General features: G+C 33.3%; 2 protein-coding genes across 3 annotated transcripts; both read left to right on the forward strand.

Annotated features, from left to right (window-relative positions):
- Window positions 1–6,977: 6,977 nt before the first annotated feature.
- Window positions 6,978–8,968, forward strand: LOC100265188 (GDSL esterase/lipase 1). The gene is made up of 5 exons (XM_059739407.1): window positions 6,978–7,578; window positions 7,667–7,788; window positions 7,901–8,125; window positions 8,222–8,471; window positions 8,543–8,968. Exons 1-5 carry the CDS (start codon window positions 7,308–7,310, stop codon window positions 8,788–8,790), a joined length of 1,116 nt encoding a protein of 371 aa, XP_059595390.1. The 5' UTR covers window positions 6,978–7,307; the 3' UTR covers window positions 8,791–8,968.
- A 2,494-nt stretch (window positions 8,969–11,462) lies between these two features.
- On the forward strand, window positions 11,463–13,932 carry LOC100259984 (GDSL esterase/lipase 1). 2 transcript variants are annotated; one of them, XM_002268158.4, is made up of 5 exons: window positions 11,463–11,903; window positions 11,976–12,097; window positions 12,591–12,815; window positions 12,910–13,159; window positions 13,475–13,932. In XM_002268158.4, the coding sequence occupies exons 1-5, from the start codon at window positions 11,642–11,644 to the stop codon at window positions 13,714–13,716; spliced, it is 1,101 nt and encodes a 366-aa protein (XP_002268194.1). In that variant the 5' UTR covers window positions 11,463–11,641; the 3' UTR covers window positions 13,717–13,932. The 2 variants fall into 2 exon arrangements, with proteins under 2 accessions (XP_002268194.1, XP_010654378.1); XM_010656076.3 differs by having other exon boundaries at window positions 11,477–11,903; window positions 12,636–12,815.
- Window positions 13,933–20,230: the final 6,298 nt, after the last annotated feature.

Here is a 20,230-nt window from a genome sequence, read left to right on the forward strand (position 1 = left end):
CTCAGCTATTGGCAGCTTGATGTATGCTATGGTGTGTACAAGGCCAGACATTGCACATGCAGTGGGAGTTGTGAGCAGATTCATGAGTAGGCCTGGAAAGCAGCATTGGGAGGCAGTCAAGTGGATTTTAAGATATCTGAAGGGTTCATTAGATACATGTCTTTGCTTCACAGGTGCAAGTTTGAAACTGCAGGGTTATGTAGATGCTGATTTTGCTGGTGATATTGATAGTAGAAAGAGTACTACTGGGTTTGTTTTTACTCTAGGTGGTACAGCTATATCATGGACTTCAAATCTACAGAAGATTGTTACTTTGTCTACTACAGAAGCTGAGTATGTTGCAGCAACTGAAGCTGGAAAGGAGATGATTTGGCTACATGGTTTCTTAGATGAATTGGGTAAGAAGCAAGAGATGGGCATTCTACACAGTGACAGTCAGAGTGCAATTTTTCTTGCCAAAAATTCGGCTTTTCATTCAAAGTCGAAACATATACAAACAAAATATCACTTTATCCGTTATCTTGTTGAGGATAAACTGGTAATACTTGAGAAGATTTGTGGATCTAAGAACCCTGCAGACATGTTGACTAAGGGTGTCACTATTGAGAAGTTGAAACTGTGCGCAGCTTCAATTGGTCTTCTAGCTTGAGGACAGGAGGATGAGTTGTAGGGATGAGGGATCGTTTCTTGGAGGATAGCGGTTTGATGTTGGTGATTGGACTAGTCTCCAAGTGGGAGATTTGTTGGGCTTTGTGGAGCCTAGTTTTGTTTGATCCGGTTTGACGACCCGACCCGAATAATATTGCATGGCTTTTTTAATGGGAGATTTATTGAGGCCTGTTGGGCTCGTTTAGCCCATTGTGGAACCACCCTTTGTAATTAGGGTTTTTTAGTATGGTAGGGTTGCCGTGCTATATATATATAGAGAATATTGTAGCCGCTAGGTCGTACTCTGTATTCTTCCCTGATAATAGTGATATCCCTGCAACTCCGTGGACGTAGGAAAATTGCCGAACCACGTAAATACTGTCTTGTGTGTGTGATTGTTTTTCTTTGGCGTGTGTTTTCTCTAATTTTTTTGTTTCTCACGGGTTGGGAATTCGGTTTAATTCCCTACAGGGAGCATTGCTGTAGGTTGTGGCGGCACCTTTGTAGCGTCGTTTCAAGCAATCGAGACACCATTATGGCGTCATTCCCAGTTAAGCGACACCATCCAAGCGTCGTTTTGGCGCCGTTGTTGCAAGCATTCCAGCGACGTCGTTCAGGCGCCATTTCACACCGGTGAGAAGCGTCGTTTTGGGCGTTGTTGCAGGCATCCTAGCAACGCCATTACGGCATCTTTCTGTGAAGGCGTCAGCATTTCAATGATGGTGCTCTTGCGACGCCGCTCTCGGCGTCGTTGATGATTGGAGAAGATGATGCTACTTTGGCGTCATTCGGCGGTCACTGAAAACTGTTTTAGGGCCACTGTTGGAGTCGTTTGAGGATCGCTCTAGCGCCATTTTGGAGCCACTAATGACGCCGTTGTTAGGGACCTTGGGATCGTTTGGGGCTGCAGTAAATAAATTAATATATATATTATGGGATTCCTGGGTCCCAGACATATGCATCTTTCTAACCTTTTCCCAGGTGACGTCAAATCCTAACTTTTTCCCATCAAGGTGCCCGGTGATAGGAAGTATATGCAAAGTATCCTCGATGCCTTAAATTTTCTCTAAATCCATTTATGATCTGCGGCATGCTTGCATGTATATATATATATATATACATGGGTTTATGCATCTAAAATGAATGCCTTCTCTAAGCTATTGATAATAAAGGACTGGTGGTGGTTTGATAAATAAATAAATAAATAAAGGTCTTAATGAGATTGACATGTAATCCCTCCTCTATTAAGGCATTCCAAGCATGAATTATATTAATGTCATCTCATTGGAAATTTATTTACTTTTATTTATCTAAACTAATCCATGTTATAGGAAGATAGGCACTTGTTATGGGTTTCTCATTTAGCTTTGGTGAGAAACACTAGTATTTGAGTTATGGATTCAGTTTTAGAGAGAGAAACTCAACTGAAACCATAATTCAGGTTATTCGCATAGAGTTTAAATAATGAATTTAGCCTTTTCTTGCTACATTTGTGTTTAATATTTTAAAATAAATGAATTATGTATATTTGTTGCCAAAGTAACTTATATTATATAATTTATTTATTCTATAATATATAAACATGTTATTATTATATAAAATAATCGACCCAAAGGAAAATTATTTTAATATAATAATAAATGAAGTAGTCATAAATATGTGATATATAAAGTTTATCTTGCATGTTGTATGTCAGTCCAAAGACAGGCATATTGCTTCGGTTTTATAGTTAATATTTCTAATTAATTTTGAAAATGATACCAATTACAAGTTGATATTTTTGTCCAAAGACTGAATATTAATGTTTGTGCTAGGTATTTTGTAATAGGCCCACATGCATATACATATATATGTTAAATTTTTATTTATTCATGTATGTATGATATTTTTGTGACTAATTGTGAGCTTTATTGTTATGAGTTTAGCATCTTCTATATCTGCAAATGTTAATAACATTTCTATGTTTAATGGCACAAACTTAAAGAAATGGAAGGAGCACGTTATAATTGTGCTCGGGTGCATGGATTTGGACTATGCATTAAGAAAAGATCGCCTCCAAACCTTACTAATGCCCGCACTATTGAGCAAAGGGTTGTTATGGAAAAATGGGAGCGATCCAATCGCATGAGTCTAATGACAATGAAGCACTCAATTCCAGAAGTTATAAGGGGTGCAATACCTGAGGAAACCCGAGCTAAGACATTCTTGGACCAGATAACAAACTGATTCGCTGCAAACAAAAAGGTTGAGATAAGTACTATTCTTAGTAAGTTTGTCTCCATACGGTACAAAGGGAAAGAAAATATAAGGAAGTACATTATGATTTAGAGCTGCATCAAATGGACGTTAAAACTGCGTTTCTTAATGGTAACATCGATGAGACAATATACATGGTGCAACCGGAGAACTTTGAGTCTAATGATTCAAAGCAACTTGTATGCAAATTAAAAAGGTCCATATATGGTTTAAAGCAAGCATCCCGACAATGGTACCGAAAGTTTGATCAGGTGATTACTTCATTTGGTTTTAAGGAGAGCATCATTGATCAATGCATATATCTTAAGTTCAGTGGGAGCAAATTCATTATCTTGGTGCTATATGTAGATGATATTCTACTTGCAAGTAGTCATGTGGAACTTTTGCATGAAACCAAGCAATTTCTATCTAGTAAATTTGACATGAAGGATCTTGGTAATGCATCTTTTGTGTTGGGTATATAGATCTAGAGGGATCGTTCAAGAGGTATACTTGGGCTATCACAAAAGTCCTACATCGATAAGGTGTTAAGTAGGTTTGGCATGAGCAATTGTGCACCAAGAGACACGCCTGTGGCAAAAGGCGATAAATTTAGTTTGCACCAATGTCCGAAAAATGAACTTGAGAAGAAGGACATGGAGAGGTTTCCCTATGCCTCAGTAGTAGGAAGTCTCATGTATGCAAGGAAGAAAATGTCGCGATATTTCAGTGATATATCGTGTATCGAAGGGTTTCGACATGATATTTCATAGAGAAATATCGGTTCTGCGATAAATCGGTGATTTAGCGATAAATCGGTGATTTAGCGATAAATCGGCTATTTTTCCCGATATATCGCATGGTCAATGCGGATCAACGAAAGTCAAACGCGCTACAGTGCTACTACAATGCCTCCCATTTGCTTGCTGCCGAGAGGATTTGAACCCCAAACCAAAAGGTTTGGGGTTCACCCGCTTACCACTTGGGCTACCTTGCCCTTTAATACATAATATGCAACAAATATATATATACTTGAACTCATTATATAAAGAAAATATAAGAATATTTTAAAGAGCAAATTAATTATAATTATTTTATAATTAAATGCAAAGTCTTTTAATTAATTACCAAAAATATAAAAATTATATAATTTTCTTCATAATGTTTTTAATATCATTAATAATTAATTAAATATTAAAAAATTATATATATATATATATATATATATATATCATTATTTATTTTATATTGTTTAATACAATTGAATTAAATGAATCATATTTTAATACTAATATATATTTTAAAATTAGACATATTATAATCAAATATCATAATATTAGGTGTAATTTAATAATAAATGTACACTTATAAAATTCATATTTTTATCGATGCATACGATATTATTATCAAATATGATAAATCATGTTATACATGTATAAAAATTTTCAATAAAATAACTTTAAAATGTCTATTATACTTCTAATTATATTATTATGAGGTTTTCTTTACATTTTCATGAGTTTTTAACAATTTTAAGCTTATCGATATTTTTTTCCAAAATATCTGTCAATATATCTCCGATATATCCGATATATCTGTAAAATCGAAATACCGATATATCCGTGATTACCGATATTTTCATCCTTGCATGTATGCACAAGTTTGTACACGTCCGAATATTACGTACATTGTTGGAATGTTGGGCAAATATTTGAGTAATTCAGGTATGGATCACTGGAAAAAGGCAAAACGGGTTATGCGGTATTTACAAAGAACTAAATATTATATGCTCACATATCGTAGATCCAGTCATTTTAGGATATTCGGACTCTGATTTCGCAGGATGTCTTGACAGCAGGAGATCCACTTCAGACTACATCTTCATGTTAGCTGAAGGAGCAATTTCATGGAAAAGTGTTAAACAAACACTTATTGCTTCTTCCACCATAAAGGCGGAATTCATAGCCTACTATGAGGCATCAAACCATGGGATATGGTTGTGGAATTTTATCACTTAGTTGCAAATTGTTGATGGGGTTGAGAAACCATTGAGAATCAACTGTGATAATAAGGTTGCATAATTATATTCTAAGAACAACCGAAGTTCATCAAAGTCCAAACACATTGACGTCAAGTTCTTGGTTGTGAAAGAAAGAGTTCAGAGTCTTCAAGTATCAATTGAACACATAAGCACAAGCTCCATGATTGCGGATCCGCTCAGTAAGGGTTTGCCACCCAAAATATATCATGAGCATGTCACACATATGGGTGTTGTACATATTGATGATGTGCTAGTATAGTGGGAGTATGTATCTAGATTTTATGTTTGTTTTCTTGATGTGTTATTATGTTTGTGTTATCTGTACAAACCTTGGTTTTAAAGACTATTGTGTTTAAATACTCTGAATTGAAATGATAACTTTCAGAAGCAGTTCAGCATCAAGTGTTGAAAGTGGAATTTGACTTTTTTTTTTTAGTCATAAAGTAGGACCAATTGAAAATAGACATATTAAAGATCACATTCTATATAATTTCCATACTACAACATCCAAACTTGATCCATGTTGCTAATTTTGTTAATGTTGTGATCATTGATGGGTCTAGTCATAATTATGATTAACGAAGCCGCTTTAATCCTGTGTTAACATAATTAGTAGATCGGATTGTTTAAGGATATTTAGATAAAATAGCAAAGAGGAGCTCAATAAAGTACTATCACAAACGTTGTTCTGTAATATATGTGGTCCAAATGGGATATTGTTAAAATGACTATGGACTCACATATGTAACATAGTTTATGATTAAGCTATTTGCATTCACGTATTTGTTTTTTGTTTGTTCTAAAGTATGGGCCACCTCATGTGTAGAGCCCGATACCATAGGTGTCTCAGATGATGGCCCTAAGACACATATGGCCCAATATTTTAAAGAGAATGGTCCCTAAGGTATAGAAGGTATATAAGGCTGGTGTCTGTTCAATTTTTGGAGAGATATCTTTTGAATAAACAAGAAACGTTCTCTCCCGCTTCCCATCGCTAAAGAGATTATAGAGACGGTGGTTTCCCCTTTATAGCCTTAGAAGATCCATACCTTGTTCAAAACCAATAGATAAATGGACTCAGGTTCTTTCTTTTTCTATAAAGATGTCTGGCATAAGTTCTTCATATGATTCAACATGCGATCCCAATCTGTTATTGGATTTATAATGGAGTTCCCTCAAGATCCTCCTTCAAAATTTAGATATTTTGTTTCCTAATTGTTTTTAAAAACAATTTTTCAAGTCGTTGTTACGAAAAACGAGAATAATTAACAAAAAAAATAAAAACACACAAATTTACTTGAAAAACTTTAAACGGAAAAAATCACTAATAAAAAAATCTACTATAAGAAAGATTGGTACAAAAAGAAAGAATATCAAGCGGTTACTACATAGCCCAAAATCCTATGTAAGTAAAATATTTTTACTTGAAAAACTTTAAACGGAAAAAATCACTAATAAAAAAATTGGTACAAAAAGAAGAATATCGAACGGTTACTAAATAACCCAAAATCCTATATAAGTAAAATATTTTTCTTTCACTATCAGCCAATCTCATGACCCCTCAAAAAATCTATAATTTTTCTTTATTATATAAGTCATACCTTGAACTTTTTAGGTCGAACTAAAAAGGAATTTGAATCATCAAAATTCTAATAGACTTAAAATATTTTAAGAATTTTTATATTATAAATAAATGTATAATATTTTAATGGAGAAAAAACAAGGAAAACTGTTTATTTATAATCTTTGATTAGTAAGACTTCGACATCTCATTGAAAATCAATCAATCGACATCCATCCGAGGAAGAAGAGCAACCTTTTTCATGATATTCGACGTCACACAATCTCAATCGACATCTCATGATTTAACAAACAATCCTTTCCTCCAACATAACGTTCTAGCTAGATCTGGATGTGAAACTTGGTAAGAGGACTAGACTCAAGTACCTATCTGCTTTACTATACATGAGAAGACAGAGAAGATACGTGAAAACAAGTGTTTGCATTTGAATTGCCCTATGACTCCCACCCATACCTCATCCGTTGACAAAAGGAAAAAAGCCTTAGAAGGTTGCTCTAAGCATTGAATGAATGAGCCTCAGAATGTGCAGTGATCCCATCCGAAGATAAAGAATGCAGAGCATCATGCGCACCCATCACCCCCACTGGCCCACATCTCTTCAACAGCTAGCGCGTCTTGACTAGGGGGATTTTCTTTCATGTTTTCACACCAAGGCCCACACGGCTCACACCCATCTGAAAACAGTCACAAAGTCCGAGGTTCTGGGCCTTTCGACATACATCATCCCTGATAAATAGCCAATGTGTTGAGCTCAAGAGCACAAGAAAACAGAGTTAGGAGGCATATAGCATCAAGGTCATCATGAAAAGCCTGAGTTTCCACTTTTGTGTGTTGATCATCTTTGGAAGCCTCCTCATCCCAGCCATCTGCCATGGTCATGACTCCCACTCCCAGAAGCCCCATAAACATGTTCCATTGTTCGTCTTTGGTGATTCTCTCTTCGACCCAGGCAACAATTTGTACCTTAACACTAGCCATAAGGAGGCATCAGCTTACTGGCCATATGGGGAAACCTTCTTCAAGCGGCCTACTGGCAGGCTTTCTGATGGCCGTTTAGTCCCTGATTTTATAGGTAAGATACCAGTAGTCAGTACCAAAAAGAGTGATGCTAACAGCCATTTATTAAGATTACCCAACTGACCCTTGTAGCTTTATTGCAGCGGAGTTCATGGAGCTTCCACTGACCACAGCATATCTGCAACCTGGCACACATAGATTCACCCATGGATCCAACTTTGCTTCTGGTGGAGCAGGCGTCCTTGCTGATACTCATCCTGGAACAGTAAGTGATCTTTCCATTCTTCAATCTGACTAATCAAACCCCACAAAAGTTCTTAGATTTTTCTTTTGTTTTCAGTTCACTGACAGCTTAATTGTGCTTGTTTGATCTTCAGATAAGTCTCCCACTGCAGCTGAGCTATTTCAAGAATGTGGTGAAGCAATTGAAACAGAAGCTAGGTGAAGTGAAGACCAAGAAGCTACTGATGAGAGCTGTTTACTTGTTCAGCATTGGTGGCAACGACTACTTCGGCTTCTACATGAAAAATCAGAATGCTTCCCAATCCTCCCAGACACAATTTGTTGGAATGGTGATTCGCAATTTGACAAATGCCCTTGAAGTATGGACATCTTTTTCTTTTCTTCCACCTAGAGTAAGGCTATTAGATTAATAAATTAGACTGTTGATCCATATTTTTGCGTTGGTCTTGTTGCAGGAAATATATCAAATTGGAGGTAGAAAAATTGCGTTTCAGAATGTAGGGCCTCTGGGTTGTGTACCTACGAATAGAGCAAAAACCGGAAATGGTGCCTGCGCTGAAGAAGCCTCTGCAATGGCAAAAATGCATAATGCAGCTCTTGCCAATGTCCTCAAGAACTTGCAGACCCGCCTACCCAGATTCAAATACTCGATCTTTGATTACTACAACACACTCAGTGATAAAATAAACCACCCTTCAAAATATGGTAAGTATAATGCTCAGCTTTGCCATTGATCAGCATTGTGTATTGCTTATTGTGATTATTGTGGTATGAAGGTTTCAAAGAAGGCAAAAGTGCATGCTGTGGGAGTGGGGCATACAGGGCAAATAACTGTGGAGGACAAGGTGTTGGAGGAACAACAACAAAGTTTGAATTGTGTAGCATTCCTGGAGACTATGTCTGGTTTGATGGTGGGCACACCACTGAAAGGGCTAATAGGCAACTGGCTGAGCTACTGTGGAATGGAACTCCCAATTGCACAGCACCTCACAATATCAAGCAGCTCTTTGGACACATGGAGTAGGAGATTTAGATCATATTACCTATAGAGATCCCTAGTACTTTTTTGTTGCTAGATATTTAGCTACTGGAGATGGTCTTGGAGGTTTTTTCTGTTTTATGATGTACTGTGTATGATATGTTAGATTTCTCTATTTTAATAAACAAATACTCTTTTATGTGGAGCTACAAAACAGAGTTAAGTGTCTTTAAGATCTCAGACATTACATGTATACATCATGGGCACCCTTTGACAGTGATCTTGAAAAACATTTGTGCAACTCTTGCGAGGTATCCAATAATCTCACTTCAAGAGAAATGATTGCTCAAGAAATGAACCCAATAAGAAGGTTAGAACTATTATAAACCTCAAGGATGAAAAAAAAAAGGGATCCTAGTATAAGTGTAGGTAAGTTTCCACCATAAGTCTCATTGTTAATCTATTAATTTTCGAATGAGATGGGATGTGGAATCATCTACAAAATGTACATGTGCATGTGATCACACCAACTAAGTCATGTTTTTGTAAGGATCCACTCCTAATTGTATAGGTATTGTTTGCTTTGATCCCATAAGCTTCTCATAGTTTTAAAACGCATCTACATAGCTAAGAAAAGTTCATACATTTTATAGCACCAGAAACCTTTTTCTCTATCCAATATAAAATATCACAATCACCCTCCATCTAGACACAATGTTCTCGTTGTGTCCCATGGGATTGGAAATTGGCTCTAATACCATCTTGTAACACTCACTCCCAATCATGTAAATATTATCCGCTTTGTATGCAAGGAGTCTTCACGACTTTAAAACACATTCATAAAATTAAGAATAACTATACATATATAATGTTAGAAAACTTTTACCCTATTTAATGTGGGATATCAAGCCTCGTTGTTCTAATTTGTTCTCAAAATCTAAGTATACATTTTATGAGCTGTGTGGACACACGGTGATTGGGACACTTTCCATAATTTCGAATGCATGCATTTTCTGATCATGCAAGAAAATCAGAAGAGTGGCACCCCAAATCTTAAACTGCTGACTGAAGCTAGAGAATGAAATTAACATTGATTGAATAATTATCATCTTTATCTCTTGACGATTCCTTTCTAGAGCTCTTCACAGTCTTTTTAAAATGAGAAAATTGCTCTAGTAATGGCAAAGTTCTTGCTTCATGCAACTGATAAATCTATGGTGGTCATTTTTAATACAACTTTGCAGTTTAGTTGCCATTGACATTGACCCAGAATTGATCAACATGGGATAAAAGCTTTACACCTATGATTCTAATACACCATATGTGAGGATTCATGAGACTAGACTCACGTCCACTCTATGCTTAATTTTGATCTGTAAAAGGAAGTATTTGAATTCGAATTGTCCAATCCTATGTGTCTTTTTACAAGAGATTTATTTGATGGGTACTCTACTTCATGTGTGACAGAAATGAGAGCAGAGAATTTCCTTTACTTATATCATATGCTCCCCTATGTACTTGGGTTATGTCTTTTTTTGTTTGGCATTTTCAATTTTATGTTCATCTTTTGAGTTGGGTATAATATTGAATCACCCATTTAGGTGATGAATTAGGTCACATTATATGTAAATTTTAATTTTATTGTTTTATATTGATTAAGTTCGATCTAATTCTTTTATACCATGATTTTATTGTATATACTTGATAACCATCATCTAATAACCAAAATTGTGTTATGTACTTTCAAATATTGAAATCAAGACTTATTTAAAAAAAAAAAAAAAAACTTTTTCGGTGTCTTAAACTTTTTCTTATCTTTTTATTTGTTTATATAAAAATTTATTTACTTATTATTAAAGCTTATTAGATTATTCTTTTTTTCTTTTTTTACCTATGAAAAATTATCCATTTATTTATCTAAGCTAGTGCTTTTTAAAAAAAATTAACACTGAATACAATTTATTTTCACACCTATTATTTATTTTCAACTTTTTTTCTACTTATTACTTATTTTTAAAATTTTTTACAAAATAAAAAAATCAAAATATAAAATTTTTTATGAAAACACAATCTTAACACAACCTTTACCATATCGATACTTAATAATTAATATAAATATAATAATAATAAAATAAACAACTTAATATTTAATATTATTAGATTATATTTAAAGTTAAATTAAATTAAATTCTATTTAGATTTAATTAAAATAAATAAATACCATCTTAGTCAATTGATTGATCTCCAAGAACTTCTCACTTAATGGGGACTAATCTTGACTTAGATGATTTCACACAACCTAAAAATCAAGGAGGATTGACCCTAAGACTTGGAATTCATTATCAAAGAGCATTATAACAAAGTTATACTTCAAAAACTCCTCAATGGAAGACAATTGAGAATTTGCAACTACAAATTAAGAAATCAACAACCTTTTGTCTATATAAATTTGTTGGGTGTAATAATCATATTTATTCCCTTTAATTCAATTAATTATTAAGTCGGAGGCTTCAATCCATTTCAACACCTTTAATTAATAAATTGTATTTTAAAACATTTTTGAAAAAATATATACAATTTAAAAACTATAATTACATCAAATAAGTTATAATTATTACCATATGATATAAGTTTATACTCGTAACAAATGTCATTGTTAAGACAGATTAAGATATAATTAAAAATGGTTACACATATATATCAACTTATATCCAATTTGACAAGATTGATTAAACGATTGGTGTTTAGGTTGATTATTTACTTACAATACTCTAATCTCGACACGGCAAGTCACTGACCCTGCTAATGTTATAAATAACTAGGCAGTGTGTTGATCAGCCCAGCAACATAGAGAAAAGAGAGTGATCAGAAGATTGGTATCAACTTCGATTTCATCATGGCAAGCTTGAGCTTCCATTTCTGTGTGTTAATGGTGATGTTTGCAGGCCTAATCAGCCCACCCATCTGCCATGCCCGCTTCCAAGAGCCCAAGAAGCATGTCCCCCTGTTCATCCTGGGGGATTCACTCTTTGATCCTGGCAACAATCTCTACTTGAACACCACCCCAGAATCCTCGGCTTTCTGGCCATATGGAGAAACCTTCTTCAAGCGGGCTACTGGGAGATTTTCTGATGGTCGCCTAGTCCCGGATTTTATCGGTAAGATGGATATATCGTATAATCATATGTATTAAAACCTTCTTCAAACTGATTCTTGTAGCTTCACTGCAGCTGAGTATATGAATCTGCCAATGATACCTCCCTACTTACAGCCCGGTCCGCAGCGATTCATTGATGGGTCCAACTTTGCTTCAGCAGGAGCAGGTGTTCTACCTGAAACAAATTTTGAAGTGGTATATAAGTGATCCTTTTTTCACATCGAAGCTTCTTACATAGCTACAATTTAACCATGCAATGAGGGTTGGAGTTGCGTAATGAGATCTCCGTTTTGTTTGTAGTGGACCCCAATAATTTTAAAACTTTTTCCCAAGGTGGATATCATAATCACAACTTTTTCTCAATGTGTGTGTATGGGCTTTTAAAACTTTTTCTTGATACGAGATATCATAATCACTCCTATATCATATATAGCACTAACTTTTTGTTGATGTGAGATACTATGATCGGTCTTCGGTCTTCGCATAAACATAATGTCCTCGTTGTATCCCATTAGTTTGTAGAGTCAAACATACCTTTTACCCAACAAACTCTTATATCAGGGTGTGGAATGGATCAAAAGATCCATTAAAATACATCTACATGATTAAAAGGATATTCCGAACATATATCGCACAAAGAACTTTTTCCATTATCCAATTTAGATATCACATTATGCTTCCTTTACAGATAAGTCTCCCACAGCAGCTAATGTATTTTAAGGGTATGGTCAAGGTCTTGAAGCATCAGCTAGATGATGCGGAAGCCAAGAAGCTGCTTAAGAGAGCTGTTTACTTGTTTAGCATCGGTGGCAATGACTACTTACACTTCTACGATGAAAACACTAATGCTTCTCAATCAGAGAAGAGAGAATATGTTGGAATCATTATTGGAAATTTGACAATAGCCCTCAAAGTAAGGACATGTTTTCCTTGTTTTTCCACTACTTGTGACCTTACTTTCGGGCTAGATGATTACTTTTTGTATTTTTATTTTATTTTTTTTGCAGGAAATATATGGACTTGGAGGTAGAAAGATTGCATTTCAGAATGCAGGGCTTCTGGGTTGTTTACCCTCCTCGAGATCCGGCACCAAAAATGGTGCCTGCGCTGAAAAACCCTCGGCATTGGCACGACTACACAACATGGCTCTTGCCAAAGCCCTCAAGGAACTAGAGAGCAGCTTGCCAGGATTCAAATATGCAATTTTCGACTACTACAAAGCCATTAGCCAAAGAACAGACAACCCTTCGAAATATGGTAGATTACTACTACTGCATTTATATGTTCTTCGATCTATGCTATATGGTTTTCAATATAATTGTGATATCTCACGTAAATAAAGAAAAAGATTTTTAGTAACTTCAACCCAGAATCAGCATCTACAAAATTAGGAATATGTCGTTATAAATAATATAAGAGTCGATGCTCGACCCTGATACGAAAGTTTGTTTGACAATTGACATCATAAGAAATGTTTGTTTGTTTGTTTTGAGCATAAATATAATATTTACATTATTTGAAGCGATTAGATACAATAATTGTGTGACATGTTGTTTTGTGACTGTTGTGAAGGTTTCAAGGAAGCAAAAACTGCATGCTGTGGAAGTGGACCGTACCGGGCGAGTAACTGTGGAGGAGAAAGAGGAAGAAAAAAGTTTGAGTTGTGTAGGATTCCTGGTGACTATCTCTGGTTTGATGGTGGACACGGCACTGAAAGGGCCAACCGGCAGTTGTCCGAGCTACTGTGGGGGGGAGGCCCTAGCAGCACAGCACCTCGCAACCTGAAGCAACTGGTTGAACTTGAAATTATGTAGAAGATGATCTCATCATCATATACGCCATAAAGCTATCCCAACTATTTTTAATCCAGTACTAGTAGGCGTTTCTGATTCATGATGGGCTGCACATGCACTGCACAACACCTCATGATCTTAGGCCATTTATGTAATGAATGATGCACTGCAGATCATTCTGTATTAGATTTCTCTGGTTCTTATATATAGAAAGATCAACTCTCTTACGATTCGGAATCTTGGTTGGATCGAATGTTGAACTTCTCATCTAAAAACCAATTAATATCAACAAGTCACGGCATTCTCCAATTGATCATGACCCATGAAGGATAAGTCACAACTTCAAATCTTTAATGAGAAATGCTAACTTGAGATAGAGAAAATAGAAAATAATTTTTTATTTAAAAAAAATGTGATGTTTTTAAATAATATTTTTTAATTATTTTTATTTACTTTCACTTTTTTTTTTAGAATTATTTTAAAAATAATAATTTTATAAATATAAAAAAAATTAAAAATAAAGTATTAGATATTAAAAGTTATTAAATATATTTAAAAATATAAAAAATGAATTAAAAACACTTCAAGCTTAAAAACAAACTTTTATTCTATGAAATTCTATAAATTAATTTTTAAAAACTATTTTCAAAAACACTTCCTAAACAAAAACTTAATCTCAAAACATATTATTTTTCATAATTTGAGGCATTTTGAGTTATTTTTATAAAGCATTTTAAGTAATAATTTGAAAATATGAAAAATACTTTTTAAAAAAAAATTGTATTTTATGAAAGTGTACATTACGTTGATGAAGAATAAACCCAAAAAATTTCACTTTATCTTTAAGAACTTATTTTTTAAAATTGTTCCAAAAAAGGATAACCGAACAGAAGTACTTAATCCCCAAATTCTATTAGCTTCTACTTGTTTAATTTCTTCAAGTGTTTCCACCTACCATTCCCACTTCAACAATAAAAGAGAAAGAGGACAGAAACTTCCATTGATTTTAGTTTTACACACGTTTTAATTGAATTAGTAATGGTGCTGTCACATGTCTACTGATCGTGTGGTTGCCTGCATCTGCATGCGACCTGCAACTTTAATCAACAATGGGCCCCTTCATTAACTTTACCTTGAGAAATGCCCCTTCTCAATTTTGCTCCGCTCTGTCAAGTCACCATCTTCATTTGCTCTCGCCCTTTTGGCTATCATGACTTGAAAACTCGAATACAATAACAACCTGAAAATATGTGTCAACCTCCAATTAACTGGCTGTGCTGTGCTGTGGTGTGGTGTAAGCCAACAGCTACCTCTTCCTCCACCCTCTTTATGTTTTCAAAATAAACTTTAGCCTTCCCAGAACACCCACTCTCAAATGTGTCTTTGAGGTGTCAAGACGACCATGAAGACACAGGCTCGAGATGGATGTGAACGAGAGTGGTACCTTTCAAAGCCTAAATCTGAATTGCTCAACATATATCGGTGTCGAAGTCTTAATCTGAATTGCTTAACATGTATATTAAAAACACTTACATATAAAGTCGGCAAGAAAAAGGTCGAGGATCTCCAAACGTGCCCTCCAACGCGCCAGACAATCTCTACCTTGATAGTAGAACCCAACCACGTGTAACCATAACTCTAAGCCTTACACGAGAAGAAAGAAAGTAGGGAACAACAGTACTCAAGTAATAAAGCAATCTTTTTTCAATATAGTACTGCTGCAGTGAAAACAAAACCATCTCGACGAAGGGGTTCTCTGCTTGTATCCGCTAGCCCTCTTATCGTCAGGTTTTCTGATACCTAAGTCTGTTGGGACGTCATTTGTTTTTTATCCGGGTATGACCGCGGAGTATATTTGGCTCTATGCCAATCAAGGGCATCACAGAGCCAAATATACTCCGCAGCCGATGACCGTGAAGTCCAAAAAACCAAATGACGTCTCAACAAAGCTGATGACCGCGAAGTCCACCGATACCAATCAATTCCATTTGTTTTACTTGACGTACGTTGATTTCTGTTGTTGCATTGCAGGTGCCTTTTCTCTGGTTGCACTGCACGCATGTGATTTTGAGGACAGAGAAGAGAAAGCCAACTTTGTGGGCTTTCCAAAGTTGCACTGTATGCTTTCTGAAACTTAGGGACATGGGCTGCCTCCAAAGCTGGGCTCATGTGAAGCTACATGCCACATTCTTATTCTTGGAACTTTATTATATGATTACATATCTTATCTCTGTCTTTAGCATATGGTTAATTGGCAGTTAGGTAGTGATAATTTGGGTCATGTTCACCCAACTCCTATATTATATTTGTTGTTTTCGTCTCATTTCCATGTCTGCTTTACCTTCTTTAAGTTATATAAATATATAAATCAACCTAAGCTCTTCTGACTCTCTCAAACCCATCTTCTAGAATCATATTAATAAATTGGGAAACAAACATGTGAATTCATAAACAAATTTCTTGTGATTAGATTTTAAGTCATGCCTGCGATATTAGCAAGACTCGTGTCACGTTAATTTATTGATTTGATTAAAAAATTTAAGAGTTGAATTTTGAAATATTTGGTTAAAAGGAATGAAATAATCTTTAAATCGAAAATCTAACTACTCCCATATTTTTTTTGGAAAAGTAACTCATTTTTAACATAAATACTATTTTCTATTTTAAGTATTTATATATAGGTTTTAAAAGAATGGTTATTTTTACAAAAAAATTATGAAAGCATTTTTGTCCAAATGATATCAAAAAATAGTGAGAGGTTAAATTTCAAAAATTGGGTTTTAAGAGACCTTTTAATCAAATAACCCTTGAATTTTTAATAAAAATAATACAATAAAAACATAACTTTTTGATGAGTTGTTTATAAATAAAAAAATAATAATAAATAAATAAATACTTAAAATTTATCCAAAAAATTTGGTTTTTTCTTACAATTTCTTCCAACGTATTTTTTTTTTAGTATTTTATATTTTAAAAATATAAAACTATTTTCAAGAATAGCCTACAAACAACCCCTAAAGGTTTGTGTGAAAACTATTCATGAAAATAGTTTTTATTTTTAATTTAAAAAACATGTTTAATAAAATTTCTAATAAAAATGATTTCTTTTTAAATTATTTTATAGAGGAGAATAAGTTGAAAAGAAAATAAATTGTATTTGAATTTTATTTTTAAAAATTGTTTCCTTGGTATATCTATAAAGTTCCCATGATAAGAACAAATAAAATGGAAAGAGGCAAAGAATAAAGAAAGGCAACTCAACCTCAACCCACTTTGAACATGCTGATGATTCCCATCTTATCTCTTCGCCACGTGGCTAGGGTTTCCATCTGAAGTTTCTGTCAAGTTCCTCCACTACACTGGGTGCGGTTCGGTTCTCAAATAATTATGACATTGACACCATAAAATTAAGATCCATATCCATTATTGATGGGTCTATTCGTAGACCCTACTCTTTTTTTATTTTTCTTTTGACCCATTTCCTTTAATTTCATATATATATATATATACATAATATAAAGCCTACGTCACATGTTTCATCTACAAATAAATATTAAATTTGTAGGCTACCTAGCCTACTCCACATATTATTTTCTAGGTTCAAAAAAAAAGGCCCCACAAAAGAAATTACAAATTGCAGGTCTAATAACAAGTCAAAATTAAAAAAAAAACATATATATATATATATATATATATATATAAATTAAATAAATTATAATTTTTTATTCAAGAGGGCTCGTGATTCAATGTGCAAATATAAAAAATAGAAAAATATGGGATGTTTCAAAAATTCAAAATAGTTGTATTTTATTCTATCTTTTATAATGTTCTTAATGATATAATGAAAATATTATCTCTCATCGGTAAATATAGTTAAAACTTCTTATGTATTTGTACTGATTGTTTTATCTTTGTGTTATTAATATAATATTATTGGTATCAAAATTTTCGCTGTTGTAATAATAATCGTTATAATTTTGGGTGATTAGACTTGACGTTGATTGATCTATCGAGATTGGTCAAGAAAAATAATCACATGGATGAAGAGTATCCTACCCATAAAACTCACTTTTGCTTATTTTTATTTTTTATATGAATGACTGATTGACCAATGACAAGAAATATATATATATATATATACTTTGATGAATTATTTATAAACACTCAATGTTGGATTTCGTATAATTTTGAAATGTAGTATTTCATTTGATGATGGTTACAATTCTTCCGTGTTTCTATTTTTCACTACTTCAATTCCATTGGTTGTATAAATATATGTTATAAGGTAGAAAAAAAAGATTTTAAAAATGCTGAGTATGGAAAAAAATTTTGAAAGAAAAAAATATATATACGAAATACATTTTTTTTTTTTTTGACATTAATACATGTATTAAATACTAAAGTTAGATGCGGACATGAAGAATCCAAGAAGTTACCCAACAAAAGATGATTACAATCATTTACAAAAGCTTAGGGAAAAAAAGAATAATATATTCTCTTAAAAAGCCTTCTTTGACATTTCCTCTCTCTCCCTCCCTCTCTCTCTCTCTCTCTCTCTCTCTCCCCCTCCCCACACCCCCACTTTCGTCGCCGCACGTTCTCAATTATTGTCCCCTTCTTTCTTTCTCTCTCTCTCCCCCTACTCTTTCAAAAACCACATACTTGCAAGAAATGCCAAACTCTACTTCCGTCTTTTCTTAGACTCTTCCTCTACCTCATCCCCAAGGTCCTGTTTATTAACCATCTCAAAAATAGTATTTTGGTTTTAAGAAAGAAAGAAAAAAAAAAAAGCGTTTTGCGATTAGAAAATAGAAAAAAAATCATAAAAATAAAAAATAAAAAATAAAATATTTTCTTAAAACATACTTTAATTATTTTGAATTGCTTTTACTTGTTTTCAAAGAACTATTTTGTTTATATAAAAAAAAGGAATAAATATAAAGAATAATTGCAAATTGATATTACTAAACTAATGAATTAAATTGATAATTTTACATAGTATTGGGGTGTTTTTTGTTTTAAAAGATTTGAATCTTTTTAATAACCGTTTTTAAAAATTATTTTCTAATAATTTGAAAAACAAAACTCTATTTGAAAATTTGAAATATTTTAAACCTATTTTTATATTTAATGTTTTATTTTTTAATCATTCTACATATTTTTATAATTCCATTTTTTTTAACCGAAAAACAACTAAAAAATATTCCTCAAATTTTCTAATTATCAAGTATATTTTTTCTATTTTTTTAATTTTAGAGACAGTATTTACTTATTATGATATCAAATTTTTTATTTTCAAAAGATTGGGGTGCATTTAGGTTTATAAGGATTACTATTTTCCATATCACATGAAATTTGGGATGATTTTGAAAAATGTAAATTAGAGTTATTTTTTATCTAGAATAAAAATGTGGAATTAAATTGCAGCATCTTCACTAAATTAAGAGTGTTTTCAAGAAATATGGTTTTAAGGTTGGAAGGGTTGTTAATATTTGATAATACCGTTTTTTAAAAATATATATATTTCATTTTTTCTCAAAAGTTTTCAAAAACCAAACATACCCTTAATATCTATTGAAAATATCTCCTATTTTTTATTTTTAAAATTTAAAAACATTAGTAATTTTTATATATCATACAAAAACTCTTAAAAGTGTATAAAATAAAAGTAATAGTTTTCAAAATTATTTAACAACATTGAGATATAAAAAAAATTACTAATCTAAAATAGAGGTTTGAACTGCTTTTAATAAAATCTTTTATAATATAAAAAATAATTTTAAAAATAAATAAATAAATTCAAGTGATTTTATTTATATTTTTACATGTCTAATTTTAATAAAAATAACTTTCAAGATGTATCTATGAAATATGGAGGATATTTTATGTATCAATTAAGTAGACATGATATCGTATTTATTGGTTTTTTACCGATAAATAAGCTATTATTAAATATTTTTTATTTTTCATATGTCTTATTATAAAAACACTGTTTTAATTTATGTTCAAATACTATTTAATTATTCACAAAAACATTTCCGATCAAAATATTACAAACAAAAGGGTTGTTGGCTAATAGCGTTTTTTTTTCCCTATAATTACCCCTCAAAGGCCTAGAATTTCCAATTATAATTTTTTTAATATTTTAAAATATGTTGGCATTTAGTGGAAGACTTGCCCACATATCTCTCTCGGATTCTCTCTCTTGTAATTTGTCCATGTTCTTCCTTCTTCCTATTCATCGTCATTCGTCAGCCACCGCCCCTTCAACACGTGGCGTGGATGTCGGCTGAAGGGAACGAGATACCGCGTTAATGTCACGTGGTAGAGATGAAACGTCTCCATTCTGCCACGTCAACTCCTGAGCTGTTTCCAGCTACGCCCAGGATCTGGCCACGTTGATCCGGTCAGCCTCCCACCACCCATGTCTCCCCCCTTCTCCACCCTCCGATCAAACCTCCTCCTCATTTTTTTTTTCTTTTTTTCTTTTTTTAATTTTAATAAACAACCCCTCAAGTCTTCCATAGGATTTGGT

Source organism: Vitis vinifera, chromosome 9, assembly GCF_030704535.1.
Source record: "Vitis vinifera cultivar Pinot Noir 40024 chromosome 9, ASM3070453v1".
In the NCBI taxonomy this organism is placed as follows: Eukaryota; Viridiplantae; Streptophyta; class Magnoliopsida; order Vitales; family Vitaceae; genus Vitis; species Vitis vinifera.